This window comes from Meles meles, chromosome 16 (assembly GCF_922984935.1).
Source record: "Meles meles chromosome 16, mMelMel3.1 paternal haplotype, whole genome shotgun sequence".
NCBI lineage: Eukaryota > Metazoa > Chordata > Mammalia > Carnivora > Mustelidae > Meles > Meles meles.
Window position 1 is genome coordinate 71005169 of NC_060081.1, and position 21647 is coordinate 71026815.

Genomic DNA, 21647 nt, shown 5'->3' on the forward strand with positions numbered 1-21647 from the left:
CTGGGATTCTTACAGGGAGCTGCTCGCCCATTTACCCGGGTACTGCCACCTTGTGTCCTCTCCCTGTGTAACATCCCTTACAGTATGCCTTGAAGAGCCTCCCGTTTTCGCTCTTCTAAATTTGAGTTCTTTGGCACATTGCACAACTCAAAAAGTGTTTATGGATTGCTGTTACAGTAGAGATCGTTATATAAATGACTGTCATGGTTTAGATTGGGGTTGGCAAACTCTTCCTGTAAAGGTTGAGGTGGTAAATATTTTTGGTTTTGTGGGCTGTACGGTCTCTGTTCTGACTGCTCAGCCCTGCAGTTGCGGTTGAACGAAAGCAGCCATAGGCAATGCTGTAAGTCTTGTAAACGTAAAGAAGGAATGATGTAAGTGTAAGGAAGGGATGGCTGTGTTTCAATAAAATTTCGTTTACAAAAATAGGCAGCAGGCCTACAGACCACAAATTTGACCCTTAAATTAGCTTGCTTCTTAATATATTATAACCAGAATACTGTGGGTGAGAATCCTATAGCATTATTATTAAAGATTTTATTTATTTGAGAGATAGAGTGAGCAAGGGAGAGAGCACATGAGCAGGGGCAGAGGGAGAGGGAGAAGCGGCCTCCCTGCAAGCAGGGAGCCCAATGCAGGACTCGATCCCAGGGCCCTGGGATCATGACCTGAGCTGAAGGAAGACGCTTAGCCGACTAAGCCACTCAGGCACCCCATCCTGTAGCATTATTTTATCTTAACGTATTTGAAATGAGAACCTTTTGGGAAGAGATACAAGACAGTATAGCTGACTATGTTACAAAGGAAAGTGTGATACGGTCTTTTATCATTCAGGTTTCTCTAGGAATATGTTATTTTCAGTAAAATATGTAAATATCTCATAATTCAGCTACCAAAAGAAAAATCTCTAATCGCTCCACGGTTAATAAATGATAAGCGTTTCATTTGTCATTTATTTGAAATACTAAGTGAATCCATTTACGGTGGCATAGTTGTAGATTACAACCCTCGGTTTTATTTTTAGTTTCAGGAATTACAGCTACTCTGTATTTATGGTAATTTTAAAGTTTTATATTTGAGTTTTCTGTTTTCTCGTATGTGAGGATGAAGAGGAAGCAGGCTTACTGGAGCTCTTAAAATCCCAGATTTGTGATAATGCTGCACTCTATGCACAGAAGTATGATGAAGAATTTCAGCGGTACCTGCCTCGTTTTGTCACAGCCATCTGGAATTTACTAGTTACCACAGGTCAAGAGGTTAAATATGACTTGGTAAGATGACGGTGGAGATGCATAATTAAGACATTCTCTCCCTACCTCCCCCAAGAAATAAATGATTCAGTTTTGCTCTTAAAAATATTCCTATTTTAAAAAATGCCTATTTTTGTGTTTCATTCCAGTTAGTAAGTAATGCAATTCAGTTTCTGGCTTCAGTCTGTGAGAGACCCCACTACAAGAATCTGTTTGAGGACCAGAACACGCTGACAAGTATCTGCGAGAAGGTTATTGTGCCTAACATGGAATTTAGAGGTAATTATAGCAAAATCTAAAGCCTTTTCAGGAGATTAAAAGCTTGGTTTTTTAAAGCATATATTAGTATAAATTTATTATTAAGTCTGCCCCATGTTGCTTTTTATAATACATGCAGTCTGATTTTTTTTATTGCTAATTAAAACTCCCTGTAGGTCACTTATTCCCTATTTTCTAAACCAAAATAAGAAAAAAGAAGATAAGAAAAAAAAAAAAGTGGTATAAAAGACATTTGTGAGTGTTGCTGTAATGAGCTTTGTGTTTTATGTTGTAGAGCGTTTTTCACAGAAATATTGAATGAGGTAAAAAAATTCTATTACATTGAGAAGAAAGTAAACCATCCAGGATCTCAGTTTAGGAAAGAATTTGGTTTTGTTTGATTCAGTGTTTCACTGAGGTAAATAGCTGTTGTCAAAGAGTTGAGCGTGGAAGTGATTGATAACCTTTAAATGCAGAACTGAAGCCCACTTAGTTTCTGATTAAGGTTAAAAGAGTCCCAAGACTATATTTATATACAAATTGCCTTCTTATAGCTGGGAAGAACAGATAGTAAATGTGGAAGGAATTGTGTTTTATGTCAAAGTAATCATTAAGTCAGTGGTGCTCAAATTATCAGGAACTAAAAGGAATCAAGAACAATACAGTGTGAAGTTTTATTTCCTTTTGTGTTTTCGTAAAACTATCAAGGACAAATCATTTTGATGTTGTCTATTTTACTTTTTGTGGTTTGAAATGACTTTTATGAAATAATGGTGATTATAGTTGTTAGGCACTTTGTTTTTTTAATGTCCTTCCAGAAGAATAAAAAGTAGACATCCCTAGGTTGGGCCCAACATTCAACTTTTTTTTTTTTTTTTAAAGATTTTACTCACTTATTTGACAGACAGAGATTACAAGTAGGCAGAGTGGCAGGCAGGCGCAGGGTGGGGGGGGGGGGGAAGCAGGCTCCCCACTAAGCAGAGAGCCTGATGTGGGGCTTGATCCCAGGACCCTGGGATCATGACCTGAGCTGAAGGCAAAGGCTTTAACCCACTGAGCCACCCAGGCGCCCCATCAGGCATTTGCTGTTCTTAAGTAATGATTAAGAATATATGAAGTCGGGGTGCCTGGGTGGCTCAGTCATTGAGCGTCTGCCTTCGGCTCAGGTCATGATGCCGGGGTCCTGGGATCAAGCCCCCTGCATCGGGCTCCCTGCTCGGCAGGAACCCTGCTTCTCCCTCTCCCGCTCCCCCTGCTGTGTTCCTTCTCTCGCTGTCTCTCTGTCAAACAAACAAAATCTTAAAAAAAAATGAAAGACTATATGAAGTAGGGCACCTGGGTGGCTCAGTCAGTTAAGCAAGCATCTGCCTTAGGCTCGGGTCATGATCTCAGGGTCCTGGGATCGAGCCCCACATTGGGCTCCCTGCTCAGCAGGGTGCCTGCTTCTCCCTCTCCCTCTGCCTGCCGCTCTGCCTGCTTGTGCTCTGTCTTTCTCTCTGTCAAATAAATGAATACAATCTTTTTATTTTTTTAATGAATACAATCTTAAGATACATATGTATATATACACACACACACACACATGAAGTAGTCTTTTTTTGGGAAGGAACATTTTGCTGGAAAACATGGCAGTTCTACATAGTCTTCTGTGTACTTGGCTGTGCAAGTGCAACGACTTGTTATGTCTTCGGATGAGTTACTTGATGTGCCATCTCTCTTTGAAGCTGCTGATGAGGAAGCCTTTGAAGACAATTCTGAGGAGTACATAAGAAGAGATTTGGAAGGATCTGGTATGTATTTTGTTTTTAACTTCGTCTGACAGCAAAGCTCTTTTAAACTTGCTCTTACTGGTCACTCTGGGGAGGAGTGGGAGTTGGCACTGCCTTGCGTCCTGCAGTCTTGTACACCTTATGGAGTGGTTATTGTTTGAGCTTGAGCATGTGTCCAACGTTGACTCTCCTGCCTTCTCTTTTTTAATATGCTTATTAGTGTGTAACCACTACTATAACCTTTTTAGTTCCCATTTTGTGTTTCTTGTGAACAAAAGAATATTCATTTTCTTTTTTGTTTTTTTTTTTTTTTAGATTTTTTTTTCATTGTTGATGTTGCTAAGAGCGATCAGGTGACAATTTGTTGCCTTATAATCTTGATCAGTTGGTTGGTGGATGTTTCTCCTATGATATATTTCCCTTTCGTTTTATAGATATTGATACTAGACGCAGAGCTGCTTGTGATCTAGTACGAGGATTGTGCAAGTTTTTTGAGGGACCCGTGACAGGAATCTTCTCTGGTTATGTTAATTCCATGTTACAGGAATATGCAAAAAACCCATCTGTCAACTGGAAACACAAAGATGCAGCCATTTACCTAGTGACATCTTTGGCATCAAAAGCCCAAACACAGAAGGTGAATCTTTTCAATATAGTTTTTTTTCGAAAATAGGCTTGGTGTGGTAACCACAGAAATCAGAACTGATACATTTCTGATGACAGACTACTTTGCTAGATAACCTGTTAGTTCTGATTAGGATTTATGTAGTCTCCCAAGATGACTTTACATTGATATATTAAGCGCTTAATTTTCTTTTTTTTTTTTAGATTTTTTATTTATTTATTTGACAGAGAGGTCACAAAAGAGGCAGGCAGAGAGAGAGGAGGAAGCAGACTCCTCGCAGAGCAGAGAGCTCGATGCGGGGCTCGATCCCAGGACCCTGAGATCATGACCCGAGCCAAAGGCAGCGGCTTAATCCACTGAGCCACCCAGACGCCCCTTCTTTTTTTTTTTTTTTTAAAGATTTTATTTATTTATTTGACAGATCACAAGTAGGCAGAGAGACAGGCAGAGAGAGAAAAGGGAGGAAGCAGGCTCCCTGCTGAGCAGAGAGCCCGATGTGGGGCCCGATCCCAGGACCCTGGGATCATGACCTGAGCTGAAGGCAGAGGTTTTAACCCCCTGAGCCACCCAGGCGCCCCAGCACTTAATTTTCTTATGGACAGAAAACTGATAGATACCACAGTTGTTTCCTTAGCTGAGGCTCAGTGTATATAATATGCTGAATTTAAATTTAGCTTAAATTAGGGAGATTTCTTTATTACTGTCTATTAAAATAGTCTTGTTTTTTTTTTTATATTTAAGCAGTTTGTGATTTGAAGTGTTCATCTCCATTTGTAACCTGTTTGTTATTTTAGAGGGGGATGAGAGGCAAACGGACAGGGGATGGGAGCCTCTTAAGCAGGCTTTAGGGCTTACAGCCTTGAGATGATGACCCAGACCGAAATCAAGAGTCAGATGCTCAACCAACTCAGCCAACCAGGTGCCCCTATAACCTGTTTTTTTAAAAGTTGCCTGGGGCGCCTGGGTGGCTCAGATGGTTCGTCTGCCTTCGACTCAGGTCGTGAACTCTGGGTCCTGGGATTGAGCCCCACGTCAGACTCCTTGGTCCGAGTTGTGCTCTGCAACGAGTCTGCTTCTCCCTCTCCCTTTGCCTCTTCTGCTGCTTGTGCTCTCTCTCCCTGTATCTTTCTCAAATGAATAAATCTTAAAAATAAATAAATAAAAGTTGCCTAAATTTCCTATGTGATAGGTTGTGTTAGCTGTGTACAAGTATTTCATGTCATTTACCCTGTTAAAAATTTGTTTTTCAGCATGGAATTACACAAGCAAATGAACTTGTAAACCTGACTGAGTTCTTTGTGAATCACATTCTCCCTGATTTAAAATCAGCTAATGGTGAGTTTGTGAAAAAAATTTTTATGTCACTTTTTACTTGAGGGTGTTTTTTGTTGTTGTTGTTGTTGTTTATATATTAATGTAATTTCTGCCCCCAACGTGTGGCTTAAACTCAAGACCGTGAACATCAGGATTCACATGCTCTACTGACTGAGCCAGCCAGGCATCCCCGCATTGCTGTTTTATACTACAAAATAAGTAACATTATGGCAGACGTCGTCATAGGGGCTCTATAGCACCATGATACTCAAAAAACCGGTTGCTGTCCTTGTTGCAGTTATTCGTGTGTTGTTGTTTTTTTTTTCTTTTAAGACTTTGTTTATCTAAGAGAGAGAGAAAGCATGTGCAGACTCTCCGCTGAAGGGAAACCCACTGTGGGGCTCTGTCCCAGGACTCTGAGATCATGACCTGAGCTGAAGGCAAATGCTTAACTGAATAAGCCACCCCGGCGTCCCTACAGTTACTTCTTTAATTGAATAAAATTTTAGATGGTTTCCCCAGATCGTACCTGGTTGCAGTTAACTTTCTTTAAAGATGTTGCTTGTATAGAAGGAAAATAGGAACAATTAAGACGAAACTGTAGCTCAGCTTTGTTATGCTGGTGCATACTCTAGGAATTATACTTAAGGTTTTTTCCCTTCTCATTCGAAAAATGAATTTGAAGAAAAAATGAAATTAAAAATTGAAGCAAATTTAAAGTACTTCAAACTGATAATTAAGGATAACTTCCTAAGTTTATGAAAGTATGTTGGTCAAGATACATTATATATGTATTCCCTTTTTAAAAACCCATGGTGGGCGCCTGGGTGGCTCAGTCAGGTGTCTGGCTCTTCATCTCAGCTCAGGTCTTGGTCTCGGGGTCATGAGCTCCCGCCCTGCGTTGGGTTCCATGCGGGGCATGGGACCTACTTAAAAAAAAAACAAAAACCTTTTTGTATGGAAATTTTAAACACACTGAAAGGGAGAATATTGTAATGAACTTCCATGTTTTACTGTGCTCTGGCTTTAAGAATTTTAAGTAATTGACCAATATTCTGTCTTTTTTCACTAATTGATTTTCCCACCATTAGAGCACTTTACAGGAAATCCCAGCCAGTGCTTGCTTTGGCAGCACATATAATAAAGAAATCCCAGCCTGAGAGACATGATTTTGATTTGGAATAGCTTCACTTCTAGTTTAGAGATGACACATGGTCATTAGCTTGTGGTCTATAAATCATTTTTATTCAGTTAATGTAAGTAGTGAATGCATGGCCATTTGTAATGAAACTTTACAAGGGGAAAAAACAAAATGAATTAATCTTATCAGAACAAATAGCTACATAGTAGAGCTTTATATGATCAAGCTGCAGTTACTTGACATTTTGGTTACCAAAACTGTGTTTCAAAAATCTGATAATGTCACTATTCTGGGAGTAATAGTCCCTAGCACTTAAATAACTATGGTTTTATTTTTTTAATAGTGAATGAATTTCCTGTCCTTAAAGCTGATGGTATCAAATACATTATGATTTTTAGGAATCAAGTAAGTAGCTTTTGATTTATATGTTATATGCCACTGAATCTCTTAAGAATTTTATTGTATACCAGCTTCTCTTCCCTTCTGTGCAATTCTACACGACATCCATGCCTAACGGAACAATAACTCCTTCAGAACTTAGGATTCCAGACCATGCTTAATTTTCTCCTTTGTCTTAGAAATAATCATTATATAGTGATTTTCATAAAAAATTGGGATCCAAACAAGGTACACACATTGCTTATGCTTGATTATGTGTCTTGTCTTTCTTTTAAGATTTTTATTAATTTGAGACAGAAAAAGTGTGCAGAAGCAAGGGGCAGGGGCAGAAAGAGAACCAGACTCCCCACTGAACAGGGAGCCCAACATGGGTCTCCATCCCAGGACCCGAGATGATGATTCGACCTGAAGGCAGGCATTAACCTACTGAGCCACCCAGGCGCCCCTGTGTTGTGTCCTATTTTATGACAGAGAGGTCCTCCTTCCCCTTTCATACGCCTGTAATTTTTGGAGAAACCTGCCATTTATCATGTAGTTTCTCACATTGTACTTTTAGCTGCTTGAATTCTCAAGTGTGTTTATGGTTTTATTACATACTTATTTCCACAAAAATTCTGTAGTATTCCATAGGTTTAAAACTTTATTTATATAAATGATAAAAGGCCTACGGATGTTCTCTTTTTTTTTTTTTTTTTTTTTTTTTTTTTTTTTTTTCTAATTTTTTTTTAAGATTTTATTTATTTATTTGACAGAGATCACAAGTAGGCAGAGAGGCAGGTAGAGAGAGAGAGGGAAGCAGACTCCCCGCTGAGCAGAGAGCCTGATGTAGGGCTTGATCTCAGGACCCTGAGATCATGACCTGAGTCGAAGGCAGAGGCTTTAACCCACTGAGCCACCCAGGTGCCCTACATGTTGTCTTTTTTTACTGTGCTTAATACTGTTTGAGATGTACTCATTTTAGATGTAGTTCATTTTTTTTTCTTTTCTTTCTTTTTTTTTTTTTTTTAAGATTTTAATTATTTGACAGCAAGAGAGGGAACACAAGCAGGGGCAGAGGGAGAGGAAGAAGCAGGCTCCCCACTGAGCAAGGAGCCTGACTTAGGACTCTGGGATCATGACCCAAGCCAAAGGCAGATGCCTAACAAATGAGCCACCCAGGCACCCCAGCTGTAGTTCGTGTTTTTGTTTTTTTTTATGGTTGTGTAGTATCCCATCGTAAGAATATCTGCAGTGCATTTCCTGTGGGTGATTCTGTAATTTCTTGACTTAAAATTTTTATGTCTTTGGCACATATTTACCACATTTACATGCAACCTTGTGAAACTGTTCTACTTTATTTTTTAAAAGATTTCTTTATTTGGGGAGCCTGGGTGGCTCAGTGGGTTAATAAGCCTCTGCCTTCAGTTCAGGTCTTAATCTCAGGGTCCTGGGATTGAGCCCCGCATCGGGGGTTCTCTGCTCGGCTGGGAGCCTGCTTCCCTCTCTCTCTCTGCCTGCCTCTCTGCCTACTTGTGATCTCTGTCTGTCAAATAAAATCTTAAAAAAATTTTATTTTAAAAAAAGCATTTATTTATTTACTTGAGAAAGAGAAAGCGTGCATGCGCAGCAAGGGTCGGAGGCACAGAGGAAGAGGGGGAGAGAGAGTCAAATAGACTCTATGCCAAAAGTGCAGCCTGATGTGGAGCTTGTTGTCATGACCCCAAGATCACCATCTGCACCAAAATCAAGAGTCAGATACTCCGCCGACTGCACCACCCAGGCACCCTGAAGCTATTTTATTTTAAAGAGTAATGAATGGGAATTCTAAAATTTTTTTTTTAAGATTTTATTTATTTATTTGACAGATAAAGATCACAAAGAGGCAGAGAGGCGGGCAGAGAGAGAGGAGGAAGCAGGCTCCCTGCTGAGCAGAAAGCCCGATGGCGGGGCTCAATCCCAGGACCCTGAGATCCTGACCTGAGCCAAAGGCAGAGGCTTTAACCCACTGAGCCACCCAGGCACTCCGGGAATTCTAAATTTTAAGATTTTATTTATTTATTTGAGAGAGGGAGAGGGAGCCCAATGCGGGACTCAATCCCAGGACTCTGGGATCATGACCTGAGTTGAAGGCAGTTTCTTAACCAACTGAGCCACCCAGGGGCCCAGGAATTCTAAATTTTTAGAGATTTCTCCCTCCCCCACTCTCTCCCTTCCTTTCTCTCTTACTCTTCCCCGCCCCCCGCCCCTTTAGAGTAGGCTTCATACTCAGCATGGAGCCCAACATGGGGTTTGAACTCATAACCCTGAAATTAAGACCTGACCTGAGGGGCGCCTGGGTGGCTCAGTGGTTTAAGCCGCTGCCTTCGGCTCAGGTCATGATCTCAGGGTCCTGGGATCGAGTCCCGCATCGGGCTCTCTGCTCGGCAGGGAGCCTGCTTCCCTCTCACTCTCTCTGCCTGCCTCTCTGCCTACTTGTATCTCTCTCTGTCAAATAAATAAATAAAAAAATCTTTAAAAAAGAACTTTAAAAAAAAAAAAAAAAAAAAAGACCTGACCTGAGATCAAGAGTCGGGTGCTCAACTGCTGGAGCCACCCAGGCACCCCTAGAAGTTTCTAATGAAGATCAGTATTATTTTTGTACCACCCCTTTTTTAGAAGAGAAAATGAGGCACAGACGGCTTAAGTGACTTCTCTAACAAATGCCTGCTAGTGAAAAGTGTAGTTCTTAATGAAATCTTAGTTTACTTGTCCATAATACTATATTACTTTATGGTGTATTTTTTTTAAAAGATTTGATTTATTTATATGACAGATATCACAAGTAGGCAGAGAGGCAGGCAGAGAGAGGAAGGGAAGCAGGCTCCTTCCTGAGCAGAGAACCTGATACGGGTCTTGATCCCAGGACCCTGGGATCATGACCTGAGCGGAAGGCAGAGGCTTTAGCCCACTGAGCCACCCAGGCGCCCCTGGTGTTTTTTTGTTTTTTTTTTTTAAGATTTATTTATTTATTTGACAGAGATCACAAGTAGGCAGAGAGGCAGGCAGAGAGATGGGGGGAAGCAGGCTCCCCACTGAGCAGAGAGCCCGATGCGGGGCTCGATCCCAGGACTCTGGGATTGTGACCTGAGCTGAAGGCAGACGCTTTATCCCACTGAGCCACCCAGGCACCTTGGTGGTTTTTGTTTTGTTTTGTTTTTTAAGATTTTATTTGGGGCGCCTGTGCCTTCGGCTCAGGTCGTGATCCCAGCATCCCAGGATCGAGCCCCATATCGGGCTCCCTGCTTGGTAGGAAGCCTGTTTCTCCCTCTCCCCTCCCCTTGTTTGTGTTCCCTCTCTCGCTGTGTCTCTCTTTGTCAAATTAATAAAATCTTTAAAAAAAAAAAAAAAGATTTTGGGGGCGCCTGGGTGGCTCAGTGGTTTAAGCCGCTGCCTTCGGCTCAGGTCATGATCTCAGGGTCCTGGGATCGAGTCCCACATCGGGCTCTCTGCTCGGCAGGGAGCCTGCTTCCCTCTCTCTCTGACTGCCTCTCTGCCTACTTGTGATCTCTCTCTGTCAAAATAAATAAATAAAATCTTTTTAAAAAAAAAGAGATTTTATTTATTTATTTGACAGAGATCACAAGTAGGCAGAGAGGCAGCCAGAGATGGGGGGAGGCAGGCTCCCCGCTGAGCAGAGAGCCTGACGGGGCTTGCTTGATCCCAGGACCCTGGGATTGTGAACCAAGCTGAAGGCAGAGCAGAGGCTTTAACTCACTGAGCTACCCACGCGCCCCTATGGTGTATGTTTTTATTTGCAAGATTTTCCTCTGACCCTAGTTTAATGTTCAGAGGAAGAGAACTGCAAAAGTGAATGTGAATTGAGCCATTACATGGAGACAGAAGTTTCTAGTTCTCAACTCTCTGGTCTCCTATTGTAACAGCTGGAAAAAAACACATTCCAAGATCAGCAAGGCCTTCTAAGTTCACATCGTTGAGTTAAAGCATGCATATTACTCTGTTTTTCAGGTACCAAAAGAACATCTTTTAGTCTCTATTCCTCTCTTGATTAATCACCTTCAAGCTGAAAGTATTGTTGTTCATACTTACGCGGCACATGCTCTGGAGAGGCTGTTTACCATGAGAGGGCCTAACAGTACCACTCTGTAAGTGTATGACTCCAAGCAGTTGTTATTTTTTTCAGCTAGGGTGGGAACTTTCTGGTCAAAGTTCTCTTTGACTGTATTCATAATGTCATTAGTAGTTGGAAAATAAATGTATACTTTTCCCTCATTTAATTATTTTTGTATCTCGGTCCAAAAGGATGAGGCCATATGCTAAAAATAGATGCGTTATGACAAAAAGTTAAATAGGAAATTGGAGCAAGGGAAAATAACGGGTTGAGATTCTAAAAAGAAATGTGTGTGCAGGAGTCAAGGAAACTCCTGAAATTTGTGTGTCTCCTTGCAACCAAGGCATCGAGGGCAACATAGTGAGTTAACATTTTCAGTGTCCTTGAGATTACAATGAAATAGTAACTTAGAAGGCAGCTCAGAAACTGGCCTTCATTAAGGGAGTATTCTTAGTAACGTCATGCGACAGAGCTTTTTTACGTGGCTGTTTTTGCATTATTACTCTGTGTGGCGATCGCTCACAACGGAGTGGAAGTAGTTCTCTAGGGTCCCAGACAGTAGCTCTTCTGGCCTGAGCCAAGGAGAAAATGTAGAGGAATGGACGGTCTGCATGTCTTTCAGGCCATCCTGAAGCAGTGTTATTTCTTGAAACTGAGCTTTTGTTAAGAGATGGAAAACAGTTCTAGGTTCTTTTCTTCAAGAACTTGAAGTGCAGATATTCTTAGAGCCAATTAAGGGTTGAAAGGACATCCTTTGAGGTGAGTCAAACCAGTACCTGTCTTCAGGCCCACAAGTCATGCAGAATTTATGCGCCTGCTCCAGGAAAAGGAGATGACTGAGACCCCCAGGGTCTGAGCTCTGTTCTCAGTGGTGATACGTATGACCGGAGGGTGACCTGAACAGCTTTAGATGATGTCAGGTTTGCCTGGATTTTGGTTTGTGTTTGATCCCAGATGTGCCTTTTTAGGAACTTAACATAAACACATGTAAACAGTTACTTTCTTAAGGTATCTGTTGATTGTGAGTGGTGGGAGATGGCTCGCTTTATGCCAAGAAGTGTGATTTGGTGGTTGCCCAAGAGAATTCCAGAGTGATCAGCTCAAGAGGTGGCAGTGACTGAAAGCTGTTTTTTCATCTATAGCTTTACAGCCGCAGAAATCGCACCGTTTGTTGAGATTCTGCTAACAAACCTTTTCAAAGCTCTCACACTTCCTGGCTCTTCAGAAAATGAATATATTATGAAAGGTAGGCCGTTTCCCGGGTGTAAAGATTATAAGAATCCCGTCTCTGATTATAGGGGTGAATGCTCCGAGCTGTACTTCAGGTTATGTAGTCAATGAACCAGATACTGTTGGCTAAGCATTAGGTTGGTTTAGATTTTTTTTTTTTAATATTTTATTTATTTATTTGACAGAAAGAGATCACAAGTCGTCAGAGAGGCAGGCAGAGAGAGAGGAGGAAGCAGGCTCCCCGCCAAGCAGAGAGCCTGATGTGGGGCTCGATCCCAGGACCCTGAGATCACGACCTGAGCCGAAGGCAGAGGATTTAACCCACTGAGCCACCCAGGCACCCCTGGTTTAGATATTTTTAAATGGAAAAATTTTTTGTTTACTATTAACAGTGTTTTCAGAGAAAAAAAAATTAATTCGAGTTTGATATAGAGGTCCTCTTGTTTTGTTTTGTTTTTTTTTAATATTTTATTTATTTGACAGAGAGAAATCACAACCAGGCAGAGAGGCAGGCAGAGAGAGAGGAGGAAGCAGGCTCCCCACGGAGCGGAGAGCCCGATGTGGGGCTCGATCCCAGGACCCTGAGATCATGACCTGAGCCGAAGGCAGAGGCTTTAACCCACTGAGCCACCCAGGTGCCCCTAGAGGTCCTCTTGTTAAAGAAAAAGTAGCAAACTCCCTTTTTCTTTACCTAAATTGACTTTCTTGAGGGTGGAGATCAGATCAGACCTTCGTCGATGGCATGCTAGGCTAGGTCGTGGCGTGAAACCTGGGTGCACGTGCTAGCTCCACAAGCATCCTGCCTCTGTAGAGCTACTGCCAAGAACACAGGCAGCGGTAAACACCTGCCTGCTGCTACGTTGGGAGAGCGTCGTGGGGACAGCTCTGACTTCGGGGGCAAGTCTTAGTCACTGTCGCATTGCAGTAGCCTGTGTCTGACTCAGGAAATGCTTTTCAAACAAACTGTCTCTGATGCCGGGTGGCCCCCTGGGGTATGGGTGTGTGGGGGTGTGTGTGTGTGTGTGTGTTTATATGTGTGGGTCAGAGCATGTCTCGGTGTGTATTTGTGTGTGTTTTCGGCACCGTACCCCTCCAACGGTGATGTGTGACTGTTGTTTAACGTCTGTTGCTGTGAGGCTAACGAGTCTCGTTACTGTGCTCCTGGGGTGTGCGAGAGCACCCGGCTGTAACACCCTCTCAGTGGTACCGTTGGAGGAGTGAGTGAACGGACTCTGCCAGCCAGAGGAGGGGCACTGGTCCACCCTCAAACCCCTTGACCCAACTCAGGGACAGCTTTCTCTAGGGAGGGACGCCCAGTGCTCAGCTAGCTGGGAGAGGAGTCTGGCTCAGGTGGAAGAAACACGGTCAGATTTAGGAGGCAAAAGAGGATTTCTTTCCTCTGTGCCTGACATGTAGTGCCTGCTGTACTTGGTAAACATCTGTTCTACTTGTGCAAAACAATTATGTACATTTTTAGCTGAATAATGTGTCTATTGCCCATGCCAAATGTTGTTAAGCATCTGTTGATGAGCAATATTCTTGTAGCGTGGACCCTCTGTAGCTTTGTATTTGTTTTTAGATTTTTCTTGGACTCCCAGTCTCTCTTTTTGGAGGGAGACAGGCAGATGGTCTTCTCTCAGTTTTTGGTAGGCCGTGATGTTGTCCTTTAGGCCAGGGCTAAACATCACCTGCCACCGGTTTTCTAGTTGGAAGAGGCTAGAGACTGTCCTCCCTCCCAGCTCCTCCCTTCCCCATTGTACCATTTCCTCCTGCTCAATGTTTGCCTCTTTCGTCACTCATTATTTCTTACTGTCCCTTTTTCCTTGTAAGCTTAGGCTTTCTGAAAGCTAATTGGCGCAATTTTGAAAGGAAAGGCAATTTAGATTGTTTTTAAATATAAAGAGCTATCTGGGGATAGCTTAAGGGTCTTAAAATTTTGGTGATGAGTTTGTAGACTGTCCCCCCCACCCCCATCACTGTTTTGTTTTGAATTTTAACTATTTGTTCTTGCTGTTTTTATATTTTGCAGCTATCATGAGAAGTTTTTCCCTCCTACAAGAAGCCATAATCCCCTACATCCCTACCCTCATCACTCAGCTTACACAGAAGCTATTAGCTGTTAGTAAGGTAACAAGACCAGTTTAAAAGTACAGTTGATTTTTAACTTATACTCTAAACTGTTTGAGCCTCAGAACTCTCTGGCAGTAGGTCAGGCTTAGGAAAAGTTCTCTGGATTCTTGCTGACCAACAGTTAAGTACTTTTAAAAGTGTGGAGAGGTATTAGATTGGAGACATTGTTAACACTTTATTAAGTGTAGGCCCAGAAACTTTAAAATGTTTCATTTGAATTATTCTTATTTAAAAAGTAACATGTTTCACTGAATAAAATTGAGAAAGTACAGATAACTGATCTGAAATGATCTTAGATGGAGGAAAGCAGGCTTTGTACCAAGTGGACACAAAAAGGGATTACTCCAACTTTTATAAAATGGTGCATCCCTTGTGCCAGGTCTCCTTTACTCTTATTTCCCCCAAGTAAAGTCCATTCCTTTGATCAAAAGTTTCATAGATATTTTGATTCATATTTATTAATACTAAGACCTAGAAAATTAAAGTCAGCTTAAGGTTGCCAAAATTCTTTTTGAGAGGCCTGTTCCTAATTATGGAAAAAGATAAATTTTTAGAACTATTACAGGGACTTTGGATAACTGATCATTTTCCCACTGAGTTCTGGTAAGGGTGTTGGACTGCTTTGGGCAGCGGGTGATAGAGAAGAGGCATTGGGTCTTCCCCTGCCCCCCACCCAAATCTTGAGTTCATCAACTATGTATGGTAACCTTCCAAGAAGGATTTCGTTTGATGGAAAATAGGGTTATGTTGCCTTAAAAATTGAAAACCACTGATAGAAAGTAGTGTCACTCTGTAGATACAGATATTGAGACCTACAGAGTTTAAGGCTTGCCCAAGGTCTCACATAAGGCTAGTGCATAGCCAGGACTTACGTGTCCCTGCTCATTTCTTCCACCACTGCTTACAGGGATGGCTCTAGGAGAGCACATGGGTTTAAGACAAGCTCCTTACAGCGCTGGGAACTGCAGCTTGTGTAGCCCTCTCCCTGTGACTCGAGTTATTTTTCATAGTGGACTTCTGCCCATTAAAAAAAAAAATCCAAAGAAAGAGGCATTAGTGTGTATTGTTTCTTTTCTGAATCTTAAAGTCCATACAAAACTTTAACATATATGCAGGCAAGTATAATTGATGGTTTTTTTTAATACTGATTTTTTTAAGAGAGGGCCTCTCATTGCGCTTTAGAAAGGATAGGTGTGTGTGTTTTGGATATTTAATATAGTCATTTGAATTATTGGAGAGTGGTAAGCTTTCTGTTTTTAATTTCAGAACCCAAGCAAACCTCACTTTAATCACTACATGTTTGAAGCGATATGTTTGTCCATAAGAATAACTTGTAAAGCTAACCCTGCTGCTGTTGTAAATTTTGAGGAGGCTTTGTTTCTGGTGTTTACTGAAATTTTACAAAATGATGTACAAGGTAAGTTAAAAGAAGTTAATTTCTTTCTTACTAAATGAAGCTATTAAAGTGGCTAATAAAATGCAGCCTGCCAATGAGGTATGTGCCTTTTCGTGGGAGTCATTGGTCACGAAGCTGACGGCTCTGTGTTTACTTTTATCAACAGAATTTATTCCATACGTCTTCCAAGTGATGTCTTTGCTTCTGGAAACACACAAAAATGATATCCCGTCTTCTTACATGGCCTTATTTCCTCATCTCCTTCAGCCAGTGCTTTGGGAAAGAACAGGAAATATCCCTGCTCTAGTGAGGCTTCTCCAGGCATTCTTGGAACGTGGTTCAAACACGATAGCAAGTGCTGCGGCTGACAAAATTGTGAGTGGGACTCATTCCGATGTGACTCATTCTGTAAGTAGCAGAGAGAAACTGAGGATGCAGGTTTTTAGAAATTCGTAATTTAAGATACAGCAAAGTAGTTAGTAGAAAATATTAATGTATATTTTATTACAATTAGATATCCTTTAATCACCTGCATGGTAGAAAATAAAAAAGTAGAGCCAGAAAGGTTAATTTCAAGAACGTAACTTTAAGGCTTATTGTGATGGGATATTTTCTGTCTCCAGTTTAGAAGTAGGAACAAAAGCAAAAATGTTGATCATTGTAGCATCACCCTTTCCCGAAACACCGCCTGTCAAGTAACAGTGTCACTTTCGGAATAGTTAACCCTTGCCTCTCTAACTGAGTATTATTTGATCTAATTTGTTGTAGCCTGGGTTATTAGGTGTCTTCCAGAAGCTAATTGCATCCAAAGCCAATGACCACCAAGGTTTTTATCTTCTAAACAGTATAATAGAGCACATGCCTCCGTGAGTATGAGTCTGACCCCTGCTGTATGATTGGCAAGGACTGTGGTTACTCAGACGATGCTGACTTACATATTGTTGCTTTTATTCCTTCTTTAGTGAGTCCGTTGATCAGTACAGGAAGCAAATCTTCATTCTACTATTCCAAAGACTTCAGAATTCCAAAACAACAAAGTTTATCAAGAGTAAGTAAAATCAGGGTGCTGGGTGGCTCAGTCAGTTAAGCATCTGCCTTCCGCTCTGGTCATGATCCTGAAGTCCTAGGATTGAGCCCTGCATCGGGCTCCCTGCTGGGTAGGAAGCCTGCTTCTCCCTCTCCCTCGGCCTCCCCCCGTCTTGTGCTCTTGCTCTTGCTGTCAAATAAATAAATAAAACCTTAAAAAAAAAAAAAGTGAAATCATTTGACTCTTCTTACAGAAATAATGAAGGAAAGTAGTTAAAACCTTTAGCCTTTATGGTTACATATAAATGTTTTACCAGTTATAAACTTTTTCTGTAAAATATTTTAAGATGTTTGTATTCTCCAAATACTAAGTCACTTTCAGATATATTGTGTTCCAAAGGCTAGTTTCTGAGTTCAGATATCAAAACATTTTTTGTCTGTACTATAATAGTTAATTGTATAATAAAGCCAAATACTGACGCCAAAGTTAGCCGTTGGATTTAATGATGTCTGTCTCACGTGGCAAACGTGGCGAGCTGCGTGTTTAGTGCAGTGAGTCCTCTGTACTGATATTCTGCATCTCCTTTCAACAGGTTTCTTAGTCTTTATTAACTTGTATTGCATAAAATACGGCGCGCTGGCACTGCAGGAAATATTTGATGGCATACAACCAAAGTAAGTTTGGTCTTGCACCAGCCAGTATTTCTGTTTTGTGGATCAGCATCTTTGTGGTTTTCAAAATATTCTTGGGACTGTCGAGTTACAAATAAGAAAATCGCTGCAAACATTTTTCTAACTCCTACCCCCGCCTTCTACATAGCTGGTGTTCTGTGTGATTCTGGATGGTCGGGGTTGTCTCCAGGAGCCTGCCTTTGTTAAAGCCAGTAGTGTGATTTTGCAGATGAAAGTCTTTGCTTTTCACTTAGTGTATACACAAAGACTCTAGTTAAGTGGGATTTCCCATTTCATAGGGAAAGGAAAGATAGAAAAAAATGACAAGAGAAAATTTGGAGAAAAAACACAAGTGAGGTCCCTGTATTGGTGTTATATCCAAAAAATGCCAGATCGACTGAGATGTAAAAAATGAACTAACCTGAAAAAGTAGTACCAGAAAATATGGTTTCCAGCTGCAGAGGTCTGTGAGGAAATTGGTTTCAAGAACTGCTAGTGGGTAAGGTAAATTGGTGTGCTCCTACAAAGCAAAAAACATGCACTCTTTACCTAGAGCATTAAAATGTCCAGTATCTTTGATACCCTCTGTTTCCACTTCAGGTAATTCTAGTGAAGTGGAAACTGAGGATTTTACATTGTTTAATATCATGAAAAACTTTGCTTTTAGGATTGTTTGCAACAACATAATGGAATTGTTGGCTCAATAATTTTTATAATACAGCCGTTAACATTTATATCCTTATATGTACGTTAAGTACAGGATATTGGGAAGTTTATAATCCAGTAGTGTTAAAACTAGTTATTACTGAGGGCGCCTGGGTGGTTCAGTGGTTTAAGCCTCTGCCTTCGGCTCGGGTCATGATCTCAGGGTCCTGGGATCGAGCCCTGCATCGGGCTCTCTGCTCAGTGGGGAGCCTGTTTCTCCCTCTCTCTCTGCCTGCCTCTCTGCCTACTTGTGACCTTTCTCTCTGTCAAATAAAAATATTTTTTAAAAAATTTTAAAAAAACTAGTTATTACTGGACAGTGGTGTGATGGGTAATTCTTTTTCTTCTTTCTCTTAACTAATTTTCAAAGGTTTTTTGAGCAATTAAACAACAAACAAACAATGAGACAGAAAAGTGGCTGTAAAGATTTCACGTGAGCCCAGACTGTAGTATTTCACAGAAGTTGTTGGCAGCACTCGGCCACAGGGTCAAAGTTTGAGGTTTCTTTGTGGCTTTGTCATCTCCAGGTCTCTGCCATTCAGCTGACGAAAAATAGTAGCCCTGTTACTCTGGATTTTATTCGATTCCTAAGGAGTCAGTGTAAATAACATCTAAGCATTTCACAGTTATTAATTATAGTGATATTTTAATATTTTATTTTAATAGAATGTTTGGGATGGTTTTGGAAAAAATCATTATTCCTGAAATTCAGAAGGTATCTGGAAATGTAGAGAAAAAGATTTGTGCAGTTGGCATAACGAAATTGCTAACAGAATGTCCCCCAATGATGGACACAGAGTATACCAAGCTATGGTAAGTACTCTAAACTTTTTGGGAATTACAGCTTCCTTCCCTTATGACTGCTTGTGCCCCGTGACTGGTGTTCCTGACTTTTCTGGACATGTTGCGAGAACCTTGCCTCATTTTGGGTTCGCTCAGGCACACTCTTCCAGAAAGGGATCTGATGATTTGAGGCCTGTTTCTTCTAACTTTGAGCAGCAGTGAATCTGGTTTGGCTTCGGTCACACGGCCTTCTGCTTGGGCAGTGGGTCACACAGCCAGCTGGACAGCTCTGGAGACGAAGTTAGTTTCCAAAAGGGAAATTGGCGTGCTGTGGCCAAAAAGAAGTGAAGAGTGGTGTTGGAGGATAGGTGGGAGAACCGGTGTCCATCTTCCATTTCAAAGGTCCCTTCCACCTCTTGAGACTGTGGCTCTGTGGTTTGTGGTCTCTGAGGAGTTGCTCCTGCTTTAGATCTTCAGAAGGATTCGCTTCATCTTTTTGTCTGCTTGTTTGCTTCAAATCCAGGACTCCGTTATTACAGTCTCTGATTGGCCTTTTTGAGTTACCGGAAGATGATACCATTCCTGATGAAGAACATTTTATTGACATAGAAGATACGCCAGGGTATCAGACCGCCTTCTCACAGCTGGCATTTGCTGGGAAAAAAGAGCATGATCCTGTTGGTCAGCTGGTGAACAATCCCAAAATTCACCTGGCACAGTCACTTCACAAGCTCTCTACTGCCTGTCCAGGAAGGGTGAGTGTGTTGTCCAAGAACTCTGACTAATGAACTCCTTTCCGGGAAGGCAAGAAGGTACTATTAGGCCTTAATTTTCTTTAGTTAAAATGATGTGTGCTATAAGTAGATTTTAAACAAATGACTTTTGGAATAAGGACAAAGCAAGAGATACAACGCCCCTCACCTCTCTACACTATTTAAGTTTTATTTATTTATTAAGTCATCTTTACACCCGACATGAGGCTTGTACTCACAGCTCCCAAGATCAGGAGTCACATAGGCTCCAACTGAGCCAGCCAGGCCGGCTAAGTCTTTGAATAGAAATGTATTTATTTCCCAGAGTGAAATAATTCTTCTGTTAAAATGTAGGCATTTTTTTTTTAAGATTTTATTTATTTAACAGATCACAAGTAGGCAGGGTGGCAGTCAGAGAGAGAGGAGGAAACAGGCTCCGTGCTGAGCAGAGCGCCCGATGCGGGGCTCGATCCCAGGACCCTGAGATCATGACCTGAGCCAAAGGCAGAGGCTTAACCCACCGAGCCACCCAAGCACCCGAAATGTAGGCATTTTTTTTTTTTTTTAAGATTTTATTTATTTATTTGACAGTGATCACAAGCAGGCAGAGAGGCAGGCTCCCCGCCGAGCAGAGAGCCCAACGCGGGGCTCAATCCCAGGACCCTGGGATCATCACCCGAGCCGAAGGCAGAGGCTTTAACCCACTGAGCCACCCAGGCGCCCCTGTAGGCATTTTTGTTAATTAACTGCAGCATACTCAAATACTGGCTTATGGAGTAAACTTAATGGCTGGAGAGTTGCATTATCCAGCACCTTTTACAGAGCCTTGTAGAGTATCTGAGAAAAATGTGTTTTTTATTATGGCAGGATTCAAACTCATAGAAACCACATAACGAACCTTCACATGCTGACCTTCGAACATCAGCAGTTCACTAACCACCAACCACCAATAAGGACTTTGTTTTTTTAAATCCTCACAATGCCACTACCACACGGAAGAGCAGTGATGCCCTACGGCTCTGCTTTTTAGACCTGTCCAGATCGGAAGGCATAAAGCGGCCGAGATCGTGAGCATCCCTGCAGGAGGGCCTGGCGGCTCACCGCCCTTCCCCAGCCCTGGCAGTGCTCCGGAAGATGGGGGCTTGTGTTGGCTTGTTAGGATCTCCCGACAGCCAGCGTGTTTCCAATCTCTCTCAGGTTCCATCGATGGTGAGCACCAGCCTCAATGCGGAAGCGCTCCAGTATCTCCAAGGGTACCTTCAGGCGGCCAGTGTGACGCTGCTTTGAACTGCCTTTTCCAGATTGGCTACGCCCAGGATGGTTTCTGAGGAAATCACTTAGACGTCTGAGCACAGCTGCGTTAAAGCAAGTTTTCCTTTTGAACTTGTCACAAATTCCATCTTCTAAAGAATATTAAATGTTGCTTTAAGCTGAACCGTGAGCATATTAAGTGGTTTGTGTGATCGTAAGTAGAAGTGGGTGACTTTCCAGTTTGCAGCTTCCAGGGACAGGTGTTAGTTCGGTATATGACCATGAGTGGAGCATTTGCACTGTTGGGATAACTTTAAAATTTTGCCGGACACTGAGCGTGGAGACTTTTTTCTGTTACTAAATCGTTTTGTTTTGAGGCATCATTTATTTGTGTTTCTCCTCCTTTGTATTTTTGTCTGTTTCCTTAAGCTTTTATTGGAAATGTGAATGAAGTAAAGAATCACTGGTGTAACTTGCCAAGAAACGCATATTTCATAGTTTTAAATCTAATCAAAAATTTTTTTTTAAAAGCCCTCAAATATGTGTCTAAGAATATCTTAAAGACCAGGTTTTTGGTGCTGATACTATTATAATGAATTTCTTCAAATAACTGAAATTCAAACTCAGATGAGTCTTTCCTTACCAGGGGAAAGGAAACATTAACATAGGTTTGGGGCTTTTCTATTCGAACTTTTCTGGACCTGTCTCTAGGAGGCTAACTCTGGGCCAGATGGCTCCCTCCGCGGATCGGGGAGAAAGGCCCTGCCTGACTTCACGAGGCTCTTGCGTACCTTGGCAGCACAGGTGTTTGCCCCTTCGAGAGCGTCTGTTTTCCTGCAGAATGTTGGTTCCTTGGATC

The 21647-nt window shown here is 41.7% G+C and overlaps 1 protein-coding gene across 1 annotated transcript in view; it reads left to right on the forward strand.

Annotated features, from left to right (window-relative positions):
• Positions 1–21276, forward strand: part of CSE1L (chromosome segregation 1 like) — a 49679-nt gene extending 28403 nt beyond the window's left edge. The window contains exons 9-25 of the mRNA XM_045981301.1: positions 1104–1271; positions 1400–1529; positions 3233–3298; positions 3712–3914; positions 5153–5237; positions 6701–6762; positions 10741–10877; positions 11986–12089; positions 14103–14200; positions 15470–15620; positions 15766–15974; positions 16368–16465; positions 16562–16647; positions 17219–17300; positions 18669–18815; positions 19309–19540; positions 20735–21276. Coding sequence (XP_045837257.1) covers positions 1104–1271; positions 1400–1529; positions 3233–3298; positions 3712–3914; positions 5153–5237; positions 6701–6762; positions 10741–10877; positions 11986–12089; positions 14103–14200; positions 15470–15620; positions 15766–15974; positions 16368–16465; positions 16562–16647; positions 17219–17300; positions 18669–18815; positions 19309–19540; positions 20735–20824 — 2148 coding nt within the window. The 3' untranslated portion in view covers positions 20825–21276. The remainder of the gene's footprint in view (positions 1–1103; positions 1272–1399; positions 1530–3232; positions 3299–3711; positions 3915–5152; positions 5238–6700; positions 6763–10740; positions 10878–11985; positions 12090–14102; positions 14201–15469; positions 15621–15765; positions 15975–16367; positions 16466–16561; positions 16648–17218; positions 17301–18668; positions 18816–19308; positions 19541–20734) is intronic.
• Positions 21277–21647: the final 371 nt, after the last annotated feature.